General features: G+C 43.0%; 1 protein-coding gene across 1 annotated transcript in view; it reads left to right on the top strand.

The window, feature by feature from the left end:
- The first annotated feature begins 303 nt into the window (after nt 1–303).
- ppp1r14d (protein phosphatase 1 regulatory inhibitor subunit 14D) overlaps nt 304–23,822 on the top strand; it is a 41,770-nt gene continuing 18,251 nt past the window's right edge. The window contains exon 1 of the mRNA XM_020518495.2: nt 304–736. Within this exon, the coding sequence (XP_020374084.1) occupies nt 554–736 (183 nt within the window). The 5' untranslated portion in view covers nt 304–553. The remainder of the gene's footprint in view (nt 737–23,822) is intronic.

Raw genomic sequence — 23,822 nt, 5'->3', positions numbered from 1 at the left:
GTGAAATGTCATGATGGTACTCGGCAGAATTTTATGGAACAAAATTCATCACTGAGCCATGAAGGGCAGGTGACTGGAGCATTGGCCAGAGAGAATCCGACAAGATGAAAAGCTTAAGGAGATAATTCATGAAAAAGCTCAAGAAAATAAGACCGCCGTTCAAACTCCTGACCCATGAAGCTGTTTTATTAGCCTTGGAGAGGCGGATCACGTAAACAAACGTCGATTGGCTTGTTTTAATCTGCATAGTTTTATTAACGCAACAAAATAAGTCATTGGATCTAACAGCAGTTCACGCAAACAAGACCGAGAACAGAGCATTGTTTTTCTCAGGGTATTGTATGTCGAGACTGGCAGACAGACTGTGTTTGTGTGCTGGTGTCTCCCATCTGCCAGTGAAGTGGAGAAGGAATTGGGAGGGTGGGGGGAAAGAGGCGGAGCAACTGAGTGACGGCTGCACTCACTCTCCATCTCACATGCGAGCTCAGGTTTGCAGCAGCTTAGACTCTCGGGCTGGTTTATTGCACCGATCAGTCGAGTCAGGTCAGTCCGCATGATGGCGGAGCCCAGCACACAGTCCCGTGTCTACTTTCAGTCCACAAGCAAGGAAGAGGAGACTCAGTCACAGCGGAAACTGGGCAAGTTCACGGTCCGGTACGACAGGAAGGACCTGCAGAGGAGACTGGACATCGAGGAGTGGCTGGATTTTCAGCTTCATCAGTTGTATGGCTGTGAGGTGAGTAAGGCATTAAAGCGACCATCCTTCACCTTGATTAATGTTATCCTCCAGCATCTGCAGTTCTTACTATCCTTCACCTTGACTCAGGTCGGGCTGTGTGCTCGGATACTAAAGAGCTCACGTTATGAACCCCTAATAGTAAAATGCTGCATACACTAAGACCGACCTTCTCCAGCAGCTACAGCTTGTCTGAGGTGAACACCATTTGCAATGTGCCTTCATCGCAATAGTGTCAATGCCTGGGAACTGTCGACCGGATTGAACAGCAAAACATTTGTAATACCAAGCTGTGGTTTTTGGAATGAGTTCCGCTGAGTTTTCTCAATTACTGAATGTATCATTTAATTATGTGGTTAGTACTGGAGGATGTGCTATTGAAAGCTCGGTGATTGTGTGGGCACTGTGTGTGGGGTGGACACAGTGAGGTGAGGATGTGGACACTCAGTTCCATGTGGGGTCATGGTGCTGTGTGGGGTCACGGTGCTATGTGTGTGAGTGTGTGAGGTTGTGGGTATGGTGTGCTGTGAGGATATGCCCATGGTGTTGTGTGGGAGCACAGGCACAATGCTGTGTGAGGTTGCAGGTATGTGGTTATGTGTTTGTGTGGGTAGTGTAGGTGTGTGTGTGTGTGTGTGTGTTTGGGGGTGTAAGGAATGTGGGGATGTGCTTTTGTATATGTGTGTGTTGGGGTATGGAGAATGCTGGGGGGTGTCTGTTTTGGGTGGGTGGGTATGTGTATGTGGGAGTATTGGGGCAAGGGCATCTGTGGGAATGGGGTGTCTTTGGGAATCAGAGGGTATGTAGGAGTGGCAGTATTTGATGGTTATGACAGACTCATTGATAGCCACAAGCACTGGGAGAATAGGGAAATGAACAGGCCAATTCCAAGAAATATGTGAACTATCCCTGATTCTATTCAGTAGACCGTAACCCTCGTTCCTTGTGTTAAGTGGTATCTCCAATCTGTCACAATTTACTATTTTACCTTGTTAGATTGCAGTCGGATTTTTAAAATTAATATTTAATGGTTTCTCAGTGATTAAGACGTGATATTACATGCAGTGAACATGTCATATATGTTTCAGATTTGGGGATGGGGAAGTAAAATATTGGAACAACAACCTGATAGTATTGAGATGATATTTTAAATTAATCAGTTCAGATGTGCTGTTTTCACACATCTGGAGCAGGTGGGACCTGAACCTGGGCCTCCTGGATAAAGGATAGAGATGCTACCACTGCATCACAACAGCCTCTCTCTAAGAGTGTCATGAATGGTCAGCCATTAATCAGCATTATAGTGTGAATGCAATTGGTAACATATTCACAATCGGGAATATTTTTGAATCCAGTTAGACACTGGACTGTAGTGGGAGTGGACCCTAACAGACTGAAATCATAACCTGATTTAATCAGCAGGTTTGGATCTGATTGGCCCATTTGTGATCACGGTACAGTGATTGGGAATGGATTCACTCATAGGACCCTAAGTGATAGGCAGAAGTGTTGATCAAATGGCTTTCAAAACCAGTTGTACAATGCAAAGGGATCATGACTGTTGTTCAACCTCAGCTCCACTTTTCTGTCCACTTCCTCATTCCTTGATTTGCTTAAAGTCTAAAACTTTATTGATGTCAGCCTTGAAAATGCTCAGTGACTGAACATCCACAATTCTCCAGGGTAGAGCATTATAAAAATTTACAACCCTCTGCGTGGGGAAATCTCACTTATCTCATTCTGAGATCATGAAAGTGTGATCATGGGCTAGATTTCCTGCCGGAGAGATCATCTCAGCATCTGTTCCCCTTAAGGCCCTTAAGAATATTTTGATGTTTTAATATGATCATCTCAAACTAATCTAAACTGTAGGATGTAAAAGGTGGTCCACATAGTCGCTCTTTTTATAGGATAACCCTCTCATCCCAGGATTCAATCCAATGTGCCTTCACTGCTGCCTCTCTCAGTCAGGTATGCTTTATTCAGTGCAAAGACAAACATTGTGCATGGTTCTTTAGTTGTCAGCTCACTGAAGCCCCACACAATTGCAGTGAGACTTTCCTGCTCCTGTACTTAAATTCAACCACCGCCCCCCTCCAACCAATCCCAAAGAACTACCAATACAAATAAATTGGATTACCACCAGCATGTGGGACACAATACGGACCCAGGAGTGGATCCCCGAATCCCAAAGACCATCCTACCACTTGGTCTCCTAATCCCTTCAACCTCCCTCTGAACTTGCTCACATAATTACTGCAGGATATAATACACCTTCACACTCGTCTCAACACTTGCCTTTCCCTGGTTATGTGTTTGGATAATGGAGGCTTGGGCACAAAAACTGATTCATATATCGGTTGAGGTCTTCCTTCTGGTTGTCATAGATGCCAATGCCTCTATCTTCTGCTATGGATATCCACTCATTCTATCTGCCTTACGCGAGAAGAGTAAAATGGACATCGAGCAGTTTTGGATGGGTGACCAAGATATCTTTGTGCTTGTTAGAATAGAATGTAGAATAGAATTTTTTTTATTGTCACTCCATTATAGGAGTACAGTGAAAAGGTTTTACAATGTCTGCCTTCTTATGGCAACTTCTAGGTACAATTCTTGGATACAGCAGTGGAATGAAAGTAATTGTACTTTATTGAGTTGAAAAATAAGTTTAAAAATAGGACATCATTGAAGGGTTGACATTACAGTAAGGTAGGAAGTTTCAAATAGACATTACAGTGCGGCAGCTCAGCGCATGGCCTCCTTACACAGTCTGACCGCTGGCACCAGACCCCAATCAACAGCCTCCCTGCTCCACTCCGAGCCCCAATCCACTCCCGCTCCAAGGTAAGTGCGAGGACTGCCTCCCCGCTGTGCCAGTCTCCGCCTGGGACTCAGTGCCCGCGCACTGCTCCAGGGCTCGCAGGCCACGTGCTGTACCAGGGCTCGCTTGTCATTGGTGTCCCGGGGCTCGTGGCCCACGCGTTTGCTACCAGGGCTTTCGAGGACTTTCTGCCGGTGCCTGCTGCTGCTCCAGGACTTGCCTCCAGTGCTAAGGGGAGAGAAGAAGAAAAAAAGGGAGGGCGAAAAATAGGGAAAAGAAAGCAAATGAACAGGCGGAGCTGAGGAGCTCCCATGCATGTCACTTGGGTTACTCCCGTATGTTGCTTGCATAGTACATTTAACAAAGCATTAAAACCAGGAAAAGCTTGTAGATGGGGTGAAGGTGGACAATAGACATTTTCCCCATCCTACATCCCATCAGGGTGGACCCTGAAATCACCTCCCCTGATGGTACAGCGTAGGCGTGAATGTCATTGTTATACAGCATGTGGTGTCCCTCTCATATGACTCCAATATTCTGTACTTTATTTGTGTGTTTGGGTTTCTCCTTCCCTGTAATTTTGGAATGGATGACTGTGCTCCTATCAGCATTCCATGTTTAACTATATTATCAACCTTGGCTGAACACATGTGCGGTAAACCCTGCATTGGCAACAGGTCAAATTCGTTGATCCAGATATCAAGTAGCAGATTTGGGTATTGGTGACCCAGAAGAGAATGCTGTCCTGATATATCAGTCTAAAATGTAGCTAGGCCTGCTCTGCTATCCGTCCTCCATACATGGAGCAGACATCATTTTGTGCTCCTCTGGTCCTTCAGCAATGCATTGATAGTTGTTGCATGCTGTTCCAGGGTAGGGATCAACAGCTGGACCCATCTGTCCAGATCCTGAGAGTTTTACCATCCCTTAATTTGGATCCAATGGCCTAACTTTACCATCTCCTTTTAACTGGGCCGTAAGGGTCCTGACCTTTTGGTCCAGTTAGCCAAAGCTATGGAGTTAACCCCTCCTACTCCAATATTAAACCAGTCACCAGATCCTTAACCAATTCCCTTTCTCAACATATTACTCACTTGCCTTGATTTGGCCTCAAAGTGGATGCTTATTCTCTAGGCCAGATCCCTTTCACAGCCACGTTGCATGATCCCTGCACCTGAGTCTCTTGCTCAATGGATTGCTCCAGCAGTCCCGAAAAGAGCAATTTGGTCAATTTAGAAAACCAATGGGGTAACACCACTAACTCATGGTATACACTGTCATTGTAAAACTCTGTCTTTTCCTTGAACAACATACCAGATATCGCTCAGGGTCATACCACAGTTGGTGCTAGGGGAGGCTATGGCAGATCTCAAAATACAAAAGCTGTCTTGATTCTAGAACAAGCCACCTCAGCACAGCATTTAGCGTTTTTTCTTGGGTTTTGCCTTAGCAAATCACACAATGGCAATTGACTCCTGTTCTGCAGGGATTGAAGGATTGATCACACAATTCTGGGAACCGTGAATACTGGGAGACTGAGCTCAATTGTCCATTCCTCTCACAATGGATCCAAAATTCACACGAATCTGATTATTCCAATACACTCTATCGGTCCCAGCTGAATGATCCTCTCCTACGTACAGAGTTCTCCCCACCACAATTGTGACCATGGTTACAACTATGATCTCACAATGCTTAAATTCTATATAAACAAACACTAGAAAATCTGGCCAAGGTCTTGCAGAATGAGATTTGCCATTGCGGTTAAGTATAACTTTGAGACTAACAGGTTCCAGATACACAGGACCACAGAGACAGTCTGGATACTCCTTCAGATCGGGGTGTGATCGGGTTTCCCCGGCCCCTCCAGCTTTGCAGAAGATTATCCTTCTCATCCCAAATCATTAGGGCTTACCAGGGAGTCAGCTTCCTTTCAGCATGTATAGTCCGCCACCCTTCCTGTGTTCAAGTTCGGCACAGGCACCCTCTTCATTTGGTTGACCTGGAACCACTTCACACACTTGAGCAGTTGGACAGCATGGACCATGGGACTGGCCTTGACCACAATACCGTATGGGCTTCTCTACAAGGGCACAGTTCCGTGCCATCACCTGATACCAATATCCCACCACTCTCTTTTATTTATCTTCATGAACAATTTATTATGTTGGCTTCTCTTCCTGACGTTACAGGCTGCATGTCTGTATAATTGCTGCAACCATTCTCACAAGTGATTTGATGTTTGTTCAGCTCTTGTATCTGCTGGTGTGGCACTGTCAGTATGAGGAGATGTTTTGGGGTGTGGGGGGCATGGGGCGGGTTCATGTGAGCCCGCCTGTACTAATCTATTGAGACAGTACCCCACCCCTTAGATTTTTGTGCCCGTATATTTGATGTGGATCGGGGTGTAGGAAGTGCTGCCTGGTTTATTGTTCACCAGCCCCCTGGTTCTGAACTGGGCTTATCTAGTGGAATGTGGTGTGGTGGAAAACACAGGAGGCAGATGCTGGAGAGGCAAAGAAATCTCTGATTTTATTGAAAGACAAGTAAGTTGCATATATTTACAGGAAAACAAGGAAGTGAATATCAAACCTGACTACTAATGTCTGAGACCTGTCTCACAGTTAACTTACAGCCAAGACTTGATACAGAGGGTGGCTATTACCTATGCTAACAGGGAAAAGAGAGAGAGAGAGATATTACCTGCTAACCTGAAGTCCTATCCTGCTTCCCTTCCTTAGGGATGCCCTACACCATTAGCCCCTGAGCCCCACCTTCCCCTATCTATGAGTAGCCAAGCTGGGTTAGAGGGTCTGGATGACCTTAAGCTCACTCCTGGAGTGAAAACGTGGTATTAACTGGTACTTGTCCATAGTCTCTTGCTGTAGCTGGGACACGCCAAAGGGCCACAAGTACTGGTAATAGTCAGTCTTGTGGCATTCGCTGATGCGGTTAGGTGTGTTGGACCTGACAGGTGAATACCTTGGGTTTCTTTTCCTTCTTAGTGGTCCTTGCGAGCAAGTGTTGTCTCAGATGGTGGTGGATGTTGCTGGCGTTGCCTTAGTCGGTGCCTGGTGTCTCTGGATGCTTTCGGTCACCTCCAGCCATCGAGTGGAGGTTCGTGGTTGGGTAATGGTGTTCAGTGGTGATGAGGGCTGCTCTCGGAGTGGCGTTGTTGACTCGGAGACGTCTGCGGGGGGCTTTTCTCTGGGTCAGTAAGTCGGCCCGATCTCCTTTCCCTTCCTTGCAGCCTTGGCTCAAGGAATCCTTTGGGTGTGGGGCCCGCTGTTTGTTCGGATGCTCGAACTCCTCTTGTGAACCGCTAACACTGGGACTGCACAGAGCCTGCTGCGGAGCATACACCTGGTTGAAATCGAGTCGCGTTGCTGGTATCACAGCACACAGTGCTGGGCTCGGGGCCTCCTCTAATACTCAACTCCAGGCCCCCTTATCTCCTGCCAAGTCTGGTTTCAGCTGCCGAGCTATTGTTCCTCCTCTCAGGGCTGAATGAGCTTCCTGATTGCTGGAGTAGTTGTGAATGGCTTTTCGATTAAGGTGAATGGTTTTCAATGGTTTGAAATGTCCGGTATTTCTGTTGGATGGGTATTCGATAAGTTTGACTAGTTGCGTGAATGTTCTTGCATCCAAAGGTGAAACAGGTTTACAGGTTTCTGAAGAAGGGTCCAGACCCGAAACGTCAGCTTCCCTGCTCCTCTGATGCTGCTTGGCCTGCTGTGTTCATCCAGCTCTACACCTTGTTATCTCAGACTCCAGCCATCGGCAGTTCCTACTATCTCTTACATGTAGCACAATGGTGTGGAATGTTTGGTATTTCTGTGCCTGAGCACTGGTTCGAAATTGAAAGACATTGTGCCTCTGTGGGTTCCATAAGGTCTTAAGTTGTTTGTTTCCTGCAGACTGGCTTCTATTGTTTTAACCTGGGGCATGAGTGGTGGTGTTGGTTGGTGGGGGACGGCTGGGGGGGGGGGGGGGGGGTGGGGGGGGGGGGCGGTGGGGTGGGGTGGGGTGTGGGGTCTGCCTTTAATTCTACAAGCTATTCTAGACGTCTGCCCTGGGCTTGTATATTACCCAGTCTGTCCCAACCAGCCTTTTCCTGGTTCAGTTGAGGCCCGTGGTTTCTTGAGTCCAAACGTTCAGTGAATTTTAAACCAATGTAATTTCCACAAGCTTCTGTCTTCAGAGGGTTTTAGTCCGGGGTCTGTCCATTAACTGATGGGGATTTTTACCCCACCTTATAGGGGCAACACCTCATCTCTTCTCTAAGGCTGACTTCAATCCGCAGGGCTGTTCTAATGGCCCTGTTCACATGCTCCGCCATTCCCTAAGTTTGAGGATTGTGGGGCACATGCCATTTCCCTTCTGACCTCTACAACCTTACATCACCAGTGTCCTAATGATCTGATTCCATCATATCAGGTAAATCCCACCTCGAAAACACTTCCTTTAAGAGGGAGGGTTCTTGCAGTCTACACAGCTGCGACCAACCACTTTTGTAAAATTATACACCAGGATCAGGTGTTCCCTTTTTTTTAGTTGCTGGTAGAAGACCAATAAAGTGGATTTGTGTGGATCACTGCAGCCCATCTGCCCATTGGTTAACTCCCAATTTGACTTTCCCGTTCTGGGTTATTTTGTAGTCTGATTCACATCCTTTCATGTGGGCTCCATACTTGCCCTCATTCCTGGCCACCATCCCACCTGCCTAATACATTCCCTCACTCCCTGGGTGTCCTGCACTGGGACTCCATGGGCCAATTCCATTAGCTCCTGTCAGTAAACCTCAGGCACCAGCCTCGTGTCTCCTTTGAATGACGTGACTTCCTTCAGTACTAAGGCTGTAGACCACCAGAGTCCTTCGAAATCCTTTCCTCCTGCTTTTGACTCAGAGGTATTCCTTTAAACTGGGTCTTTGAGCCGGACATCTGTCAGGTCCGAGTAAAGGGGCATGGACACTGCTCCATCCTTGCCCATTGTGGCTACCACATTCCTGGATCCCATGGGTTATCCTTCTCAGCTTCAGCTTTCAAATGGGCTTTTACCTTGTGGATGTTGTCCTGTTGCTCTGGGTTTTTGATGTTCATTTCCAAAATTGTTCAGAGCATTGGGCTGGTCACAAGTGGTAACTCCCTCAGCTGGGGTGAACCCTATCAGGGCCCATATAGCCAGATACTGCGTACACAAGTTACATGTGAGCACAGATCCAGACCAGATAGGGGTAGGGCTAATTAAAGATTATTTCACAGCCCACAGATACAGTGTGCCTTCTCCACATGCCACATGATTCAGGAGGCATATGTTTTCGTAGGCTGACGTCTGTGATTGCTACTTCCGGGGTGAAGTCTCATTGGAATCTTTGGCACCAAAGGCAGCTGCAAGCTGCAAACCAGACTTGAATCAGACGAAGGCATCTTCACATGTCTCTGTCCATTCCCGCTCCACCCCTTACCAAGGCAACTCCAGCAGGAGTTTGTCTCTGATATATTCCCCAGAAGCACCCCGTCAATTCCAGGAATGATCAGGCCCCAGACACATGAATGAGTCAATTTAATTCCTCTAAGGCCTTCTATTTCTCTTCATTGATGGCTGTCCCCGGGTCGAGGGGTCAACCCAAGAAACAAAACCTTTCTCTCTGCCCAATCTGAGCTTTCCTGGGTTTGATGAGTGTCCCATCTCCTGTAACAGAGCAGGAAGGGTCAAGTGCTGCTGTTCAGTTTCCCAGAAAAACACTGCACTAACTGTGTGGGGAGGTTATCTGAACTCTTCTGGCCCTTGTGCCATGCTCTGGTGGAAGATGTAGGGACTATGGTGTAACTCTTGGGGCAGGCAGTTCCACGTATATTCAATCATAGAATCCTTACAGTGTGGAAACAGGCCTTTTGGCCCAACAAGTGAACACTGACCCTAAGAGCATTCCACCCAGACCCATGCCCCTATAACCCACCTAATCTATACATTCCTGAACACTTCAGGCAATTTAGCATGGCCAATCCACCTAGCCTGCACATCTTTGGACTGTGGGAGGAAACCAGAGCACCCAGAGGAAACCTATGCAGACGCTGGGAGAATGTGCAAACCACACAGACAGTCGCCCAAGGGTCGAATCAAACCCGGGTCCCTGGCACTGTGAGGCAGCTGTGCTAACCACTGAGCCACTATGCCACCCTATAATTGTTGACCTTTAAATAATAATCTGAATCTGTGCAGGTCCTCGACCCTCCCCTGTATGGACCAGAACCTGTTTGAAAGGTCCAGCACTGAATACTTTAGCCTTGTAGGGTACAGTTGCTATCAAATGCATCACCAGAGTTACCGTAGGTGTGCAGTTTGGGATATTCTTCTTCAACATGTGGTAATTCACTGTTATACTACAGGATCCTTCAGGCTTTCGGACTGGGCAAATCGGTGAGTTCACACTATTGCTTAGGAGGTGCAATATATCTGGCTCCATCAGTGAAACTATTGCAGTCTCCTGATCTCTCTTAACTCCCTTTGAGAAGGGATACTGTTTCCGGGCTTGGCTCACAGGGTCCTTTCACCCCAGCCTTCTCCCAGTCAGGCCTATGCTTTGCAAAAGCCTCTTCACTTTCCCGAATGTGTTTCTGGGACTGCATCAGTATCTTCACTGAGAGTTTATGCTGGTTTCATTTGCCCTTATTATGTTTAATTTGAGAAGTTTTTCAGCCATTACCTGTAATTCTTAAGGGGTATATGGTGCCATGTATTTGTGTTCTATCTCGCCATCCTGCCCATTTGCACCCAGCTTATTTGGCTCTGCGTCATAGGGGATATCAATGGATATTTACACTGAGGTGGTGGAGGGGGGTGTCCACTCGATACTCCCATTTCCTGAACATCCCCTTCCTCATTCTTTGACAAGAGTTCACTAACCACCAACTCCCCCCTACCCCAACCTCCCCGGCTCCCCAGCACTACCCCTCTTGTTTGCTTCCGAGCCTCCTGTGGCTTGTCCACCTTTATCGTGACATTGGCCATGATTCCTCTTCTGATACTTCCTTCAGAACTTTTTTTAACCACACATTGATAAGCTGTTCTCTCAGCTCCCCAGATTTAAAATGCTGCCTAAATTCCTTTTTTAACAGACTGTTATGCTGCTGGTGATATTAACACACTGACTTTCAATAAATTGCAATCAGCTATCCTATTTCTCCCTTTCTAGCCCAAGTTTCTAGCCAATGAAGGATATTCTGATTTTCTGATTCCTGATGTTTTTCGAATCCTTCTGTTCATCCCACCTCTCTGCAACTGCTGATGTGACACCTAATTCATAAAGGGAGGAAAGTGGGTACCTCTTTTAAACTAATAGCTATTATTGGAGAAGCATTGGAATTCAATTATTAAGCAGGTAATAGCAGCTCATTTGGAAAATCATTATCTAATCAAGCAGAGTAGGCATGGCTTCTTGTAAGGGAAATCGTGCCTATTTTATATTAGAGTTTCGTGAGGAAGTCTGAACCAGATTGGATAGAGGGAGCCAGTAGATGTGCTGTCTTTAGACTTTCAGATGTGTTTGACTTAGTACATCATAAAAGGTTAAGTAATAAGATAAGAGGCCACTGATGGAGGGTAGTATATTGGCGTGGATAGAGAATGGACTGGCAACAGGGGTAGGGACTAGGTGTTCTTTTTCAGGTTGGCAACCCATTACAAGTGAGCTTCCACAGGGATCGGGGCTGGTAGCACAACTGTTTACAATGCATATTAGTGACTTGGAGGAAGGAAGCAAATGTACCGTAGCCACATTTGCAGATGACACAAAAATAGCTGGAACGGCAAGTTGAGAGACGGATATAAATAGGTTGAGTAAGTAAGCAAACAGTTAGCAAATGGACTATAATGTAGAAAAATGCAAAGCTGTTCATTTTGGAAGGGAGAACGAAAGAACAGTATTATTTAAATGACAAAAAACTTCAGAAAGCTGCAAGATAAAGGGACTTGCAGGTACTTTTATGTGAAGCATAGAAAGCTAGCACACAGGTGCAGCAGGGAATTAGGAAGGCAAATGGAATGTTTCGTCTGCTCCTGCCCCATGGATCTCATTTCTTCCTACCTCAACTTGATTTTTTTTTACTCCTCTTGTCTAGACCCTTCTCAGTTATATCCATGAATCTTCACTATGGAAGTGCAATCCTTTACACATCCATCCCCCATCAGGATGGTCTCAGAGCTCTACGCTTTTTCTTGGAACAAAGGCCTGAACCATCCCCATCTACCACTGCCTGGCTGAGCTCGTCCTCACTTTGACAATCTCTCCTCTTAACTTCTCTCACTTTCTTTCGATCAAAAGTATGGTCATGAGTATCTGCATGGACCCAAGCCATGCCTGTCTGTTTGTGGGGTATGTGGAACTTGTTCCTGTCCTATTCCAGCACCCACTCACAACTCTTTCTCTGGTATGACATCATTGGTGCTGCTTCTCTCTCTTTTTCTAAACTGGAAAAACTTAATGATTTTGCTTCCAATTTCCACCCTTCCCTCACCTTCACCTGGTGCAACTCTGACTCTTCCCTTCCCTTCCTCGACATCTCCGTTCCCATTTCTGGGGATAGGCTGGCCATCAATATCCATTACAAACCCACCGACTCCCACAGTTACCTTGACCATACAACCTCACACCCTGCTTCCTGTAAAGACTCCATCCCATTCTCCTAGCTTCTCCATCTCTGTTGCATCAGTTCTGATGATTCTACCTTCTGTAGAGGGGCCTCAGAAATGTCCATCTTTTTTTCTGAACTGAGGATTCCTTACCACTTTAATTGATAGGACCCTCAGCCGTGTTCAACACATCTCCTGCACTTCTGCCTTCTCCCCTGTCTTTCCTCCCACAACAGCGATAGGGTCCTCCTGGTCCTTACTAGCCTCCGCATCCAAAGGATCATTAGTTGCTATTTCTGCCTCCTCCAGCGGATGCCACCACCAGAAACATTCCCCTTCCCTTAATTGTCAGCCTTTTGCATTCCCTCCAGCCCTGGACCACTACTTCTCCACTCCTAACACCTCTGCAGGTGTTGGGAGTGGAGAAGGAGTAATACCTACCTGCTTACCTCCTCTCCTCACTATCCAAGGCTCCAGACACACATTCCAGATGATGCAGTGATATTCTACTCATTAGAATTTAGAAGAATGTGAAGCCATCTCATTGAAACATCTCAGATTCTTAAGGGACTTTACAGGCTAAATGCTGAGAGGATGTTTCCCCTCATGGGAGAATCTAGGACCAAAGGGCATAATCTCAGAATAAAGTGGCACCAGTTTAAGACTGAGATGAGGAGGAATTTCTTTCCTTAGAGGGTTGAGAGTTTTTGGAACTCCTTGCCACAAAGAGTTGTGGGAGCAGTGTCCTTGTGTGTGTTTAAGGCTGAGAAGTGATCATTGGAAGAACCAAAGGGCAGGAAAATGGATGTGAGCAGTATCGAGTCCGCCATGATGCTATCGAATGGTGGAGCTGGCTTGAGAGTTCAAATTCTTTTCCGATTACTTATGTTCCTATTACTTATGGTATGATACTTTCCTCTGTACGGAGAGGCTGTGTGTTCAAACTTTGATACTGTCCAGTTTCCAGCAATATGATCAGTTTGGCTGCTGGCAAAACTCTCAAATGTGCCAATTGATCAATTGCTCATTAAGAGTTGCTACATTCTCCTTGCAAAGAGGCTTATGTTTTGCTTTTAAGTACTGTTTTAACAACTTCTGACTTAACCATGCTCAGCCTGTTACAACTAAATGCCACCCAATCAACCTTATGATATTTACATGGCATAGTTTGTGACATCTGTTTAGCTGGTACATTATATCTAATACTCTGTCTGTTTTAAACCAAGACTCCATCCTTTCAGAAATACTGTGGTCCTTTAGTCCATTACTGTCGAGTTAAAGCACTTCATCCTACCACACATTCTTTCAGATGCGAAACATATCAAGACCAATGACCTTTCTAATCATTAGGTTATCATCTAACTAACTTCATGTGCATTTTTTTCTTCTCATTACATTTTATTTCATTTTGGCTTTCCCATTAATTTTAGGTTAATGTCTACAGTAGCTCCAAAGTTCCCCAAGTCATCACAAAAGTGAAATTTTGATTAAACTGGCAAATTGCCCCATTTTCACAGCTCTAATTCAGATTAAAACAATACATGCACTGTGGTTTTTCCATAGAAAAACTATTATTTGTAATCAAACTGTTGTTAACCAATGACAAAAAGTAATCCAGTAGAATTGCTAAACAAAACTGCATGATGTAAACTTTACTCCATTTTATAATATTCTATTCACACAGGCAGGCAGGAACACAAAGACAGATAAGACATAAATATAATAGGTGAACCAAAAAATTCAAGGAAGCACAATTTGATAGCACCAGTTTGGACCAAAGGCAGCAATGAGTTGTTTTCTTTTGGTTCTTTTCATTCCTTTTAATTTTTTTTTCCAATTCCTTGTTGGTGATATGAGGTTGTGGATACCTTGATTCTCAGTCTTTCATTAATTAGTTGAGAACTTGCCCTTTCATTGTCTCTGAAATTGGTTTCCTCTTTCCCTTTTCAACAGGGATTTTGTAGAAAGAGCAGCTCGCAGGGCAGAGGTGAGGAAGAATAGCCAGCTGCTAGGGATTTCCTTTACCTCTCCATACAGGGAGAGAAAGATAAAAGGATGTGCTGTCTTTTGCATGCTAGATGTGTCCTTTGCATTGTTTATAGAAATACTGTAGCCACCTTCCTAGGAACCAATCAAGAGTCTGTTGCTGTGCTGACCCCACAACAATTGAAACGCCCACCAAAGGACTGTCTCTAGGCAGAATTGCGCTGAATACATATAGCCAGTGCTGCTTTGGCTGGACCTCTCTCTCACTGCTCCAGTAAGGCAACATCATATTTACAACTCAATATTGTGTTCCAGTGACTTGTTTGTAAAACTGCAACGTTTGTTGTAACCAGTTTCCTTAGTTTAAAGCAATAGGTTTTCCCTCTTTTAGTCCACAGTCTAAAAAAAACTAGTGAACTTTTCAACACCAGCATTCAATAGATTTCTACCTTTCTGAAAATATTGAGTTTTTCTACTACCAGAGTGAGTACTCTCAAAATTTCCCACATTGTACTCCATACCTACTTGACCACTCACTGCTGTCAACTTGAAACTGCCCCATTTATTACTATTCAATTTTCTGGCTTCTGTAATTCTGTACCCATGCTAATGCAACATTCACATGGCAGCTTGTTGAAAGTATTTTGAAAACCTAAATACACTTTATCCGCTTTATCCACTCTTCTAGTTGCATTCTCCAAAGTATCTCAAAAAATTTGTTAACCACAGTTTTTAATTCATAAAGCCATGCTGACTCTGCCTAAACATATATTATGACTTTTTAAGTGCCCCTATACCTCATCCTTAATAATGGATTGCAGCATTTTCCCAATGATTGATGTCAGGCCAACTGGCCTGAAGGTCTCTTTTTACTTTCTCCCTTTTGTAAATAGCAATTTAATATCTGCTAGCTTCCGATTCCGTGGTATGACTCCAGAATCTAGGGAATTTTGGAAAATCAAAACCAGTGCATCCATCAGCTCTCCAAATACCTCATTTAGAACCTTAGCATGTAAGCTATCTGATTCAGGAAATTTTTGTTGACTTTTCAGCTTCATTTACTTTAAGTTTAACTTTAAGTTCCCAACAGTCATTACACTCTTCCTTCATCACTGGTTGTGGTATTTTTGTTCACTCCTGTGTAATCTCTCACAAAATATATGTCCAATGTCTGCATAATTTCTCTAATCCCCCCATTATAACTTTCCTGTATCAGCCTCTATCCACATTTTACATTCACCACTCCTATCCTTTTTTTATAAAGTTGTGGAAGCTCTTACAACTTTCTTGAAAAATATTTTTGGCAAGTTTACCTTCATATTTTACTTTTTCTCTTTGTGTATATATATAATTGGTTTTATTTAAGTTCAGTGCTCGAACTTACTTGCTTCACTTTCAAACTCAATCTGAAATTCTGACCCATTATGATTATCCTTTTGCCACAGGATCTGTTACTACAAGATTGCTAATTAACCCATCTCATTTTCCAAGACTGGGTCTAAAGTTGCTTGTTCCCTGGCTTGTTCGATGACTTATTGTTTTCAAGAGCTGTCTTGAATGCATTCTAGAATTTGTTTTCCAAACTATTTTTGCCTATTTCATTTGTCCGGTCTATAAGAAGACTGATATCCCCTTAGTGCATTACCTTTATTACAAATACCACTTATTTCTTTATGAATATGATCACTGTAAAAACAGAAGTGGGCTACTCAGTTCACTGAACCTGCTCTGCCATTTAATTAGATCATGCTGGTTTCTAACTCAACACCACTTGCCTTATCTCCATCAGCTCAAGAAGGCGATGGCCTAGTGGCATTGTCGCTAGACTACTAATCCAGAAACTCAGCTAATGTCTTGGGATCCAGATTCAATAAATTCAATAAGAATATCTGTATTTAAGAATCTATCAATGACCATGAAACAATTTTGAAAAACCCATCTGGTTCACTAATGATAAGGTAGAGGGGTGAGTTTGGGTGGGATGCTTTTTAGAGGGTGGGGGTGGACTTGATGGGCCAAATGACCTTTTCCACACTGTAGGAATTCTACAGTTCTATGAATATAGTGAACCTCCTCCATTCATGGAAAGCATATCTCTTCGATAAGGGGACCAGTACAATGTGCATAATAGTCCAGGTGGGGGTTCACCATGGGTCTGTACAACTGCAGCATGCCATCTTTACTTCTGTACTGGAATCTCCTTGCTATGAAAACAACACACCATTAACTAGCTAGCTTTTATAATAACTCATGGACCAAGATACCCAGATTCCTGTGGACTCCTGCATTTCCCAACCTCTTTCCATTTAAAAAGTAGTCTTCCATTCTGTCCATTTTTTTCCTACCAAGATGAATGAGTTCACAATTTTTCATGTTATATTCCATCTTCTGTATTCTAGTTTATCATTTAGTGTGCTCCAATCCTCATCATAACTTACATTCTCACCCATTTTAATGTAATCAAAGACTACAATTGGTTGCCACATCCCAATCATTTATGTAGCTTATGAACAGTTTGACTCTAGTAACAGGCTACCAACCCTAGAAAGACCAAACTATCCAGCTCTCTGCTTTTCTGTCTGTTAACCAATGCTCAATCTGTACTAGTATATTACCTCCATTCCCATCTAATCTCATTTACTAATCTCTGTGAGACCTTATCAAAAGGCTGCTGAAAATCAAAATACAGCATATTCACTGGTTCTCTTCTCTCAATGCTAGAAGTAATATCCTCCCCAAACTCCAAGTTTGTCAAACATGATTTCATTTTCATTAATTGTTGTTGGATTTGCCCACTTTTCTAAATGTCCAGTTATCACATCTTTTATAATAGTTTCTAAAATTTTCCCTACTACAGATGACAAAGTGACAGATCTATTGTTCACCTATTTCTGCACTCACTAACATGTGGGACTGGATATAATCCTGAAATTATAACTGAGTTGTTCCACTTTTCAATCTCCTTCCTAGCTCCCTGAAATCGGATTTCAGGCTATAATTTCCCCCTCGCTCCTTAAGAAATTGTTACTGAAGTGGACCCTCTGACTGTTCACCCTTCTGCAGAACAATGTCTTGCAGCCATCCCGTCAACATCCATGAACTTAGACATGGGGAGGCAACATACCATCCTATGTGTACAGCTGCAGAAACATCTGTCCATTTCCGTAACTATCAAATGCTTTGTTACTGCTGCTGTTTCCCCACGACTCCCTCCCATCATGTGCAGCTGATTGTGGTATAGTTGAAATGAACAAATCTTCTTAGATACTATAATACAATCAGACCAACCCTAGATAATGATCTTTTGCAACTGTTATAGTTGGTCCTCTTCTACAGTTGCCGATTGTCAGAGTTTGCACTGGGTGTGAGCAAATTGCAACATATCAACCTTGAGAAAGTCTTCACCATCATAATATAAAGCAGTAACATATAGACCAAGGGGGACATCTTGGTCTCTGGGTGGATTGGGTAATCTGCTGAGTGCCAGGTGTAATCACCTTAGTTATATTTCACTTTGGAGTTGTATCTTTATAGATTGGTGACTGATTCGATTGTATTGAATGCGGTTGTTTGTTCCGTCACAGTGGGTATGGTTTGAATTCCGTGAGCTATGTTTGTACAGAGATCTGTGCATGTGTGTTGGCTGCCACTGCTTGATGGTTGCTATCTAACAATTAGAAAATTTTAGGAAGCTGAGGGAGTTTGTGGGTTGTTACTACAGTGTGATTCTGCTGGTGCATGAAGTTGGTGATCCATTATACTCCGTGAGATGGTATTTCATTGGACGTATCAGAGTACCACTTGCTGAAAGACATGTCTTTCAGAATGCATAAGTATAAAATGTTGGCACGATGTCCCATTGTTGATTTTAGCTTGTTATCCTGCCTTTTCAGGACATACATTAGTCATGATTGCAAAGAATTTTGATCACCTTGTAGCGTCAACGTGGTGTATAAGGTTAACAGTGTGGAAAACTTGGTCATCTTCTGACGTTTACCTTTCTCTTGGTTAACTCTCCATGTCATTTATCTGTTTGCATTTGTTGCAAAATCCTCGCTGCCGGTGTTGTGATGTTATACCATTGTGTTGGTTACGTGTGTTTGGTTCTGGAGTCTGTCTTGGCCTTTGAGCACGTGTAAGAAATCTGATTCCGATGTCCCTTGATGCCGTAGATAGCACAAAAAATACTGAGCAGGCGCAACAAACATCGATTCCAGATTCTGTGATTGTAGCAATAGTGTTGGCTGCACCTAAGACATGAAATCATTGTTGGCCTGCTTCTATGCATTTCATACTTATGTCCATCCTAAAGTAAGGGTATCACTGGTTCAGCCCTTTATCTATGACAGAGGATCTCACTAAAGACTCTAATTCGTGTGGAGGCTTTGACTAACTCAATAAGCCTTCCTGACAGTTCTTCTGAAAAGTCGCATTTTTCCTGCCCCATCTCCCAACAAACTAGTCAATAGACTCTTGGGGTTATTGTCTAAAAACAGTTGAGTCAGCGCTAGGCTTTAGCTGTCATCTCATTGATGTTGTTTTCGCCTCAGCAACATACATTGGTGCTAGAAATCTGAAATAAAAGCAGAAAATGCTGGAAATACTCAACAAGTCAGTCAGCACCCCCTCTGTAAGAGAAAAAAAAAGTTAGCATTTCAGATCGATAACTTTCGGTCAAAACTAAGGGACAATAGAAATTGCAATGTTTATCTTGTAAGTGAGTGAGAGGAGGTGGGGGTCAGTGGCAAACACAGTGGTGGAGTTCTGTGATGACAAGGTGTGGAGCTGGATGAACACAGCAGGCCAAGCAGCATCAGAGGAGCAGGAAAGCTGACGTTTCAGGTCTGGACCCTTCTGTGATAGGTTGGAATGTGGCAGAGGTTAAATGACAAAAGGCTTCCTGGTGTAAAAGTCAAAGGGAGTGATTATCAATTAAATACAGAAATGAAAGATGTCATGAGTGATGATGGCCATCTGAACACAAAGAAAAGAAATTAAGCAAGAAATGAGTGAAAGATGAACCGGAGGGTAAACAACATAGTGAAAGTTATGATGAGATGTTATCACCATAATGCTTCCAATCGTCCCAAGACTTCACCTCAGCAAATTTCCTGAGCCTGCAACTTGCTGTTACTCCTTTCTAAAGACTGCTCTGATCAACACTCTGTTTCAGCTTGTTCCTAAATTCATAAAATGACCACTTCCTGACATTTTGCTTCGCTTGTGCACCATATGAATGCAGTCGGTTGTTGGTGTCGAAGGGTGAGCAGAATGCCAATAGCAGTGGGCATGTACAAGAGCAGAAAATTGGCGGAACACCTGTGGTCCTGTGACAGAGGGAAAGATGGTATTCTGAGGGATCTGCATATTGGCACTTTAACAACCTGTCACCAGGAGTAGTTCTGACAATTCCAGATTGTCTGCAAATGGAGGAAATTGTGGAGGTGAGGTTGGCATTTTTACTGCTAAGGCAGGATATGGGAAAGCCTCTCTCCCAACTCGTGACAAGAACACAGAGTTTTGACAAGATGGGGCTCCTGGACCATGACATTGCTGGAGGTGGTGCTTGATCTAGAAGTTCAATCTCACTGTTGAAAGTCCAGCCCTCTGGTGGAAATATAAGGGAGGCAGGGGCCTTCAACCCATTGAGTCCCACTTCTGAGAGACCGCGTCTGTGGGAAGCTGTGGCAGATCATTCTCAGCTTGGAGAATGTTGATCAGATTTGATAGAGACATTCTAAATTATGAGGGGTTTTGATAGAGTAGATATTTGAAGAAACTCTTAATGACAGGCAAGTTGGTAAGCACAGAAATATAGTAATCAAAAAGCAGTTGGTGTTAATAGATTTTTTTACCTAGTAAATTATGTTATTCTTATTATGAATTGTAATAAATTCACCATCCAAAAGGATGGCAGAAGCAGGTTCAACAGCAACTTTCAAGAGGAAATTGGATAAACACTTGGAAAGGAAACATGGGGAAAGAGTGGGACTAATTGGGTAGTTCCTTAGGAGAACCAAGATGGGCCAAATGAACTCCCTCTCTTTTTTCTGTGAGGGCCAATGTATTGGATGGCAAGGTTGTCCATTCAAAACAGAGTTTAGGCATTTTTTTTTCTCTCCCAGAGGTTCGTGAATGTTTGCAGCTCTTCGTGAAAAGGTGGTGCAAGCAGAGTCCTTGAATATTTTTAAGGTGTGGAAGATTCTTGTGAAGCAAGGGAATGGAAGATGAATGAATTGTGGCTTTGAGGTTACAATCTGACCAGACATAATCTTACTGAATGCCAGAGCAGGCTCGAGGGGTTGACTGACCCACTCAAACTCCTGATTCATATGTTTGTGTGTAAATGTCCCAGGGCCATGTAAAACATTAGTAGCAAAGGAGCAAAGGAGTAGGCCATTCAGCCCCTTGAGCCTGTTCCACCATTTAATGAGATAATGTCTGATCTCGACATACCTGCCTTTGTTCCATATCCCTTAATGCCTATGCTTAACAAAAATTTATGTCTCTGATTTTAAAATTAACAAGTGATAAATGCAAGGTTTTTATTTTATTTTGTTCTTTGGGGTATTTCCATATATGGCTATGGTATTGTGTTGCATGCTTATATTACAAAAGGTGAATGACCTCATTCTGAATGTTTCCCACAGTTAATAAATTTCAAAATGAATGTATTTATAGATATTTATTGTCACGAGGAAATAGCTTGTGTTCATGATCCACGTCACTTTTACCGATTAAAGGTGAATATAGGCTGACTTTGAACATTGTGACATTAATACCAGAGTAAGCTTGATCTAGAGCTAGATGCCACAGTAAAATCCAAATCACTGACAGCGAGCATCTTGAGTTTTGACAAGGATCAAATTCCTTTCCAAAACCTTCCCTGAGATGTGTTCATCTTATACCCTTTTTGGTCAAAGGACTACTTCTCCCCTTGCTCCTAGTGGATTGTACCACTAAATTATGTCATAAATTGAACTTCACAATATGACATCATACAGCGGGCTGATATATATTAAAAATGGGCGGCAGTGGTGATTGTTAGCATGCAAATGCATGGGATTTGTTTTGATGCTATGACTGGAGACTGACACAATAAACATCCAGGTATATTCAAACTCACATGAGCAATATTCATTATTCATTAAATAATAAATGGAACCAAAAATCTTAAATCAATTGCAAAGGATATGTGTGTTAGTTAACTTATTGGTCGCTGAATAACATAGAAACTACGAATAGGTGTAGGGAATTCAGCCCTTCAAGACTGCTCTGCCATTTGTTATAATCACGGCTGATCTCATCTCGGCCTCAACCTCACTCTCCTGCCTGCTTTGATTAACCCTTCAACCCATTACTAATTAAAAATCTGTCCATTTCTTCCTTGAATTTATTCAATGTCCCAGCATTCACCGCACTCTGGGGTAGCGAACACATGACAATTAATCTCAGAACTAAAATCCCATTCCCTCCCTGTTTCCAATTTCTTCTCATTCCTTTCCTCTCATTCCCATTCCACTTCCTTGTCCATTCCTTTTTACTCCCACTTTCCAATTCATTTCTGTAGTATAAGGAATTAAATCTAACTTAGCAATGTGACATAGTGTACATCATCAGGGGAAGTGATTGCAATGTCACATGACCTTGCTCTCTCATGGCGCAGTGAAAGAATGGTAAGATGGTTCTTAAAAACAGTAAAAGATTTCCTCACCTCAGCAGACTCTATAATATTCTTTTAGCCGCACGACAAGGCAAAGAATAATTATTATTTACCTTTCTGGAATTCCTTATCATTCCCACCCATGCTCAAAATTCCTTCCATTTCTTCCCTCCCCAATCCTATTCTCTTCACCTAGCTCCTTCCCTCATCCAATTCCCCAATTCCTTGTACACCCAATTCTTTTCCTATTTCATCTAAAATATACAGAAATCCTGATGCCTGAATGTTAACTGGAATTAGTCAAATTGCTCTCAATGTGAGAGTGGACAGTTCCACTGACTGAGCATCTGGCTCCCCTTCTGTGTTCACACCCACCACCTCCCCCATCTCAGCTGGTTGCAACAAGTTAATTTACAAAGGATCTCTCCTTTGTCAGTAGTTTTGTTATTAATTAACGTTTTGAGAGGAGCCAATTTAACCAGGCTTTCTTAAGATAGCAATAGAGCTGGTTTATAATTTACAAATACAAACAAAAACAATAACACAATGCATACACACAGATTAGAAATGAGAGGTGATTCCAAAAAAGCTATAAAATGTGTATATAGTGTCTCTAAAATATATAGTTCAGTTCTCAGCAGAATATTTATTCAGTGGATGATTCTTTGTGACATTCAGATCACAGTAGTGCTCAAACCCAGGCTAGTACATATGAATACCTCAGCCTGTTGGTGTACACAAACACCTCAGTTCATTTCTACACATACACCTTCCACAAGAACACACAGACCAGAGTTTAACTCCTACTCTTGTGCATTCTTGAAAGGGAAAACACAAAATATGTCTCCTGCTGTCTTCTCTTCCACGATGTTCATAGCCTGAGAATTTCCAGAAGATTGCAATTCAGTTTGTAGCACATTTTCTCCCTTTTGAGCCCGTTGATTTTAATCTTCCTTGATATATTATTGGATGTAACTTTTCAGGGGTGCTCTCTCCAGACAAACCACTGGATTTATATTCACAGTAATTTTTGTTGCTTCAGTCTTCTGTTTCTTAAAAAAAAACAGTTGTACTTAAAGTTGAAAATATCCTTGGGTTATCTGGGTGATGATCCATCACTTCAGTCGGAGCTCATTAACTGACCACAGCTTCCTACCAGTCCCTGCTTTCACCAAATCATGGGAATGAGAAATAAAGGGACTGAGAATCCTGTGTCATACTTTATCTTTTGTTTTAAGACAATTCTGCTACCTGGACATAGAGATGTTTGTCTGGAGTCTTGGGTTGTGAATGTCTACATGTAAACTGTACCCAAGGTTGTTTTCTGCTTACCACTAAGTCTTAACTGCTTAGTGCGTTAACACTCCTTTATTTGCATTTTCACACAGATTATTTAAGGTCATATCTAAGATCTCTCTTCACAACGTTGTAAAGAGCTATCTTTTATCTTGCTGATTTCAGGCATGTGATCAATTATGTAATCATAATTTACGGAAATCTCATCACACTTCACTGGTGCTTTCTGGTGACTTCCTCCCTGTAAAGTGCGCTTAAGCGAACTGTGGGGAGGTTAGGATCGGCTATGATATCCATTAAAATTTACTGTGCTCATTGTTGGGCATCAGAGAGAAGAATAGGACAAGATATCACTGCTGAGATCTTGTAGTTGGAACAACTACAACTTGCACTTATACAGCACCTGAATGCAGTAAAATATCCCAAGTTGCTTCAAGGGAGCATTTTCAAATAAATATGACACTGAGCTACAAAAGGAAATATTAAAGTGGACCAAAAGCTGTTCAGAGGGTTTAATGGACATTTTATTGAATAAAAAGTGAGAGAAATTTAAGGGGGCAGCTCCCGAATGTGGGGCCTTGGCTGCTAAAGACATGGCAGACAATGCAAACATGAGGCCCAAATTTTGAGCATTTCTTTTACCAGGAAAAAAGCAAAATCTACAAAGGTTGGAAAACTTCTTATGT

The sequence above is a fragment of the Rhincodon typus genome, chromosome 8 (assembly GCF_021869965.1).
Source record: "Rhincodon typus isolate 14 chromosome 8, sRhiTyp1.1, whole genome shotgun sequence".
Lineage (NCBI taxonomy): Eukaryota > Metazoa > Chordata > Chondrichthyes > Orectolobiformes > Rhincodontidae > Rhincodon > Rhincodon typus.
Note: the sequence above shows the minus strand (reverse complement) of the source record. Positions and strands in the feature narration are given on the sequence as shown.